The 5,758-nt window shown below is 50.5% G+C and overlaps 1 protein-coding gene across 7 annotated transcripts in view; it reads right to left on the reverse strand.

Moving 5' to 3' along the window:
- The window catches only part of TMEM91 (transmembrane protein 91), a 16,769-nt gene that overhangs the window by 2,560 nt on the left and 8,451 nt on the right, over positions 1-5,758 (reverse strand). For 5 of the 7 annotated variants that reach the window (XM_023508260.1, XM_003802079.3, XM_023508257.1 and 2 more), the window contains exons 1-2: positions 3,372-3,560; positions 1,765-2,003 (exon numbers count right to left, since the gene is read on the reverse strand). In XM_023508260.1, the coding sequence (XP_023364028.1) occupies positions 1,765-1,974 (210 nt within the window). In that variant the 5' untranslated portion in view covers positions 1,975-2,003; positions 3,372-3,560. Of the gene's footprint in view, positions 1-1,764; positions 2,004-3,371; positions 3,561-5,758 lie in introns of those variants that run through there. The other 2 variants (XM_012812944.2, XM_023508256.1) reach the window with 2 other exon arrangements.

Consider the following 5,758-nt stretch of genomic DNA (forward strand, 5'->3'; position numbering starts at 1 on the left):
ATCACAGCTCACAGCAACCTCCAACTCCTAGGCTGGGCTCAAACAAGTCTCCTGCCTCAGCCTCCCAAGTAGCTGGGACCACAGGCACCCGCCACAACACCCGGCCATTTTTTGGTTGCAGCCAACGTTGTTTCATGGGCCCGGCTGGATTCGAACCCACCACCTTAGGTATATGTGGCTGGTGCCTTAGCCACTTGAGCCACAGGCGCAGAGCCACATAATTTTTCAAGTACAATGACCAGCATACTGGTTGAAGATAACCAGACAGACGAGGAACCATGAATGTAAACTAGCAGAAATGGTAAGGCCCTCAAAGTCTAAAGATACTGGAATTACCAGACAGAGACACAATATCAAGAAGATGCTCACTATGTGTGATGGATCATGTTTTCCAAAAATGGCCACAATATAAATCTCTTTCATCCCACATGCTTTTCTTACAGTGTGACTTGATACTCTTCCCATCAAGGGATGAGGTCTGTGTCCCCTCCCTTTGAATCTGAGCAGGACTTATGACTCACTTTCAATTAATACAATGTGGTGAAAGTACTCATACATGACTTCCAAAGCTAAGACAGGAAAAATGAGGCAGCTTCTGCTTTGCTAAAACAACCATGCTGGAGGCACATACATAGTCTGCTCTAAAGCTATCACGCTATGAGAAATCACAAACAGCTTACAGGAAGAGACCACATAGAGACTACATGAAGACAGAGAAATAGCCAGCCCCTGACTGCACCAACTCTAGCCACTGGCTGACTGCAACCTCATGAAGGACCCTGGTGCACGACTACTCAAATACAGTAGAACCTCCATAGTTAACCACCTCCCTACATTGACCACCTCTTTAAGTTGACCTAACTTTCATAGACTAAACATGCACCACATGTACATATCAGTACAGCAGGCCTTGTTCCTTATGTTGACTACCTCTCTGTTAAACAGTTTGTTACGGTCCCTTAGGTGGTCAACATATAGAGGTTCTACTGTATGTCTTTCCCAGATTCCAGACCAACAGAAACCATCAGAGTTAATGATTATTGTTATTTTAAACTACTAAGTCCCAGGGTAATTTTTTACACAACAGTAGAAATGAAATACAAGTGTGAAAATAAGTACAAGGAATATGGGGTGGCGCCCTGTGGTTCAGTAGGTAGGGCGCCAGCCCCATATACTGAGGGTGGCAAGTTCGAACCTGGCCCTGGCCAGCTAAAACAGTAATGAGAATTGCAACAAAAAACAGCAGGGCGTTGTGGCGGGCTTCTGTAGTCCCAGCAACTTGGAAGGCTGAGGCAAGAGAATCGCTTAAGTCTAAGAGTTAGAGGTTGCTGTGAGCTGTGATGCCACAGCTCTCTACCCTGGATGACAAAGTGAGACTCTGTCTCAAAAAAAAAAAAAAAAAAAGTACAAGGAATAATAAATTATAAAAAGTAGTATTTGGGGAAAAAGAGAGCTGGGCAGATAGAGGCCAGAGGTGTATCAGCTCTGGAGACAGGCAGATGGAGAAGAGAGATGAGAGGGAAGACAAAGAACCAAAGACCAGGAATGGGAGTGAGACACAATCTGGAGGGAACAGGTAAAGAAACCAGGGGTGACACAGAACAGGAAGAACCATCACTGGAAATCCCAGAAGCCCACACACTGTGGGAAGTGACACTCTAGGCCTAAAGCAAATACCTCCAGCTGTCAGCTTGCCAGATGATGGCCATAGCTGGGTTCACCCCAGCCCCCACCTATGCCTTCACTAAGGCCTTCAGTTCCTACCTCATCATCAGGAGGCCCTGGCTCCCCCAAGCCAGCACTCACAGAGGGAAGAGGTGGTAGTAGGAACTGCCAGCCCCTCAGGGATTCCACAAAAGCTGTCTCTCTTAAAAGGGGCCCCAGCTCAGGCTTGCCAGGCTTCTGGGCAGGAGGCTCCCAGCCTATATCTGCCAACAAAGGCTGCTGAAGCTCACGAAGGCTAGGATTGTCCATGGCTGAGGGGAGAAGCCAGGAGGGACTGCCTGGGGGTAAGAGGAAGAAAAAGACAAGTTATAAAAGTCTCACTTCATCCTGACCCCTGACTTTGGAGAAACTCCTGAACTATTATAACTCAATGACTACTTATAATAGTACAATGACCTGCAGATCCATATTACAGATAGGAAAACTGTGGCTCAGAGAGTAAAACAGGTTGGCCCAAGCTACAAAAGGAACTCATAGGTGGCAACATTCAATTCTGGGTTTCTCTCTCAGGCAAAAGCCACATACCTGTTGCATACTTATTCCAAACCATGCCTTACATACTGTACCACCAACTCCCCTAAACCCATCCCAGGTGCACACCCCCTAATTACCTTCCAGGCCACATATCCCTCTGAGGTACTCATCCACCCACCCCCAACTCCCAATGCTGCCTGGAACTTCACCCTAGCTTACACTTCCGCTCCCTTGCCCCCCAGACCTGCACTCCAAGTCCCCTGCCACACAGCTCCATCCAGCCATCCAGGCAATCCCAACTCTCACCTTCCAAAGGACTCCTTGTGTACTTGCCCCAAACAACATCAGCTTCCAGAAAACACTCCTCTCTGGTCTGCTAACTTTTTTTTTTTGCACTTTGGCCAGGGCTGGGCTTGAACCCACCACCTCCGGCATATGGGGTCAGCACCCTACTCCTTTGAGCCACAGGCACTGCCCTGGCCTGCTAACTTTTTACACATATATCCCCAATGACGCTTTGCAGGCTCCTAATCCCCATCAGAAACCACACACATGGGCTCAGCGCCTGTAGCTCAGTGGCTAGGGAGCCAGCCAGGTACACCAGAACTGGAGAGTTTGAATCCAGTCTGGGCCTGCAAAAAAATAGCTGGGCGTTGTTGTGGGCGCCTGTAGTCCCAGCTACTTGGGAGGCTGAGCAAGAGAATCGCTTAAGCCCAAGAGTTAGAGGTTGCTGTGAGCTGTGACACTACAGCACTCTACCCAGCCATCCAGGCAATCCCAACTCTGGTGACAGGTTGAGACTCTGTCTCAAGAAAAAAAAAGAAACCACACACGTATGCCTCATAACACTTCCCTCACCTGCCCCAAACATTCATCCAGGTCCACGCACCCCTCTCCTATTCCACCCACACCGACCCCACACAACTCCCTGCGCACCTATCAGCTCTCCAAACACCTGGTTTAGAGACACCTCCCCCCATGCCACCCTCAAGACCAGCACACACGTCCACGTCCACACTCAACACAACCAGAAATAATATTCTTCTCGCCCTACGATATGCCCTGTGAGACCCCCCACAAGCCTCCCGCCCTTTCACCCCAAACCTTGAGCTGATTTCCTAGCCAAAGGACGGGGGAGGGGCGGTGGCCCTCCACCTCCACACTTCACTCACCGCCCACGTTTCAGGCCGGGACCTCCTGGACCCTTGCACGGACACCAGCCTGGACCCTGCCGCTAGCAGGGTGGGCGGACTCAGTAAGCTCGGTGCTGCGCGACGGGGCCGGGGACACGGAACCCGAGCGCTCGGCTCCTCTTGGGTCTCCGCGCCCCAGGCCCGCTGCGCGCTGAGGAAGGGACGGGGCGGGGCGACGGCCTCCCGGGCTCCGCCCCTCGGCGGCGGCCGGGCCTTGAAGGCAGATGTCAACGACTGAGGGCCACTCCCTGCTAGCCCTGTGTGTGGGGAAGCGGGCGGGAGGCCTTGAGGACAGCGGCCCCTATCCCCCAAGCCCAGGCCCAAACTCTGCCGACAGGAGTAGAGGGTACCCCGGATTCTCCCAGGACCTTCTCGTCTGGGCCCACGCCTCCCCTCCCTGTCCTCCGTTGTCCAATAATAGCCAATAATAATAATAACAGCAAAACGCTGCCCTATTTTAAGTGCTTACACACACACTTACACATTTATTCTTCAGAACAACCCTGAGAGGCATTATCATTTGTTGTCTTGTTTTAGGGGGAATGAAACATGCAAACAAAGGTTAGGTGGTTTTGCCTAAAAACACACATCTGTTCACTGAGTGCAGACTGTGCCCCAGGTCCTGTGTTAAATGCTTTACATTCATCGCTGCATTCATTCCTCTCGGGAGCTTTGTTTATATTCCTGTTTGATAAAAACAGAAACTGAGTCTCAGAGATATATGCTTGCTTGGGGTAAACAACTGGTACTAGGACCAGCACGTGGTACCCCAGAGCTGTGTTTCTTGCTGACCCAGTGGGAGAGGAGAAAGAAGAGACAGCAGGGGCTCCCAGCGCTGAGGAGGGGGGCCCAGGACAGGTGCTGCTTATCAGGTGGTAGGGTGATGTTAACCAGCCAGAGTTTGAATCCACACAGATTTGGTTTCCTTTCCCCACTCTTTAAGGTACTGGCTGTGTGACCTCTGAACAAAGGTTTCACCTCTCTGAACCTCAGTTTCTTCAAGCCAGGAAAAAGGGATAATACTCCTTGCCTCTTAGATCTGATAACATATATAAAGTACATAGAATTGGGCCCAATAATTTACCCACATCCTGGCGTATTTGAAAGTGTCTATTAATATTATTATTTAGATCCATCACCATCAGTCTGATTGAAAGACTCCTCGCCCTGCAGGCATCCACTTCCATCAGGGGTCCTATATTGGCCTCCTCTCCCCAGAAGCCCTCCAACTTCCCAGACTGGAGGATTCCCCAGCCTGATGTGGGTCCGCGGGAGTTCCCTGGCTTCAGCGCTTCAGGGCTCCATGCCAAGAGTCCAGACGCTGGAGCTGGCACTGGCCCCACTCCTGGGGAGAACAGATGGCGTCTGCAAGTGCGCTTGGCTCAGCCAGAGTTTTTGGCAGACAACAGAGACAGGGAGACCCATGGGAAGGTAGAGGAGAGGGAGAGGGGGCAGGATTGTTTTACCCAAGAGAATTACCCTGTTACTGTCCCTTTAACCTTGCTCTAGTTGTTTTCTCGAATTACCATGAAACATATTGTATATGTATGTTTGCTCCCACTGCAGCATCCACTCCAGAAACACTGGGATTTGATCTCTTTTGTTCACTGCTGTGCCTCAGGGCCTAAAACAGTGCCTGGCACAAAAAGGGCCTTCCTTACATATTTGTGAGATGAGGCCATGAATTCCCACCAGCCTCATTTTTATTACCCTATCACTGAGCTCTATGGGTTACATCCTCCCCCTAGACCACCCTAGAGATTAATTCACTTTCAGCCAGAGCTCTGGCCACCATCAGCCATGTACAGTTTCCCCAACTGCATGGTAGAGGGGATGGCCTAGACCTCTTAGAGCAGGCATCCTCAAACTACAGCTTGTGGGCCACATGCCACCCGCCAAGGACATTTATCTGGCCCACCAGGTGTTTTTGCGGCCACTGCCTGTCCTGCTTAGGAACCAACTTATCCCTGGGCCTGCAGTCTGGCCCTTCAACAGTCTGAGGGACAGTGAACTGGCCCCCTGTTTAAAAAGTTTGAGGACCCCTGTCTTAGAGTTTGTGATGAGTCTGGAATATATATATATATATGTTTGTTTTCTTTTTTTAAATAGTCTCATTTTGTCACCCTCGGTAGAGTGCCGAGGCATCACAGTTCCCAGCAATTTCAAACTCTTGGGCTCAAGCTATTGCCTCAGCCTCCCAAGTAGCTGGGACTACAGGCGCCAGCCACAAGGCTGTGCTATTTTTAGAGACAGGTCTTGCTGTAGCTCAGAGCTGGTCTTTTTTTTTTTTTGAGACAGAGCCTCAAGCTGAGCCCCTGGGTAGAGTGCCATGGCTTCACTGCTCACAGCAACCTCCAACTCCTGGG

Source organism: Otolemur garnettii, unplaced genomic scaffold, assembly GCF_000181295.1.
Source record: "Otolemur garnettii isolate 467f Iridium unplaced genomic scaffold, OtoGar3 scaffold00233, whole genome shotgun sequence".
NCBI lineage: Eukaryota > Metazoa > Chordata > Mammalia > Primates > Galagidae > Otolemur > Otolemur garnettii.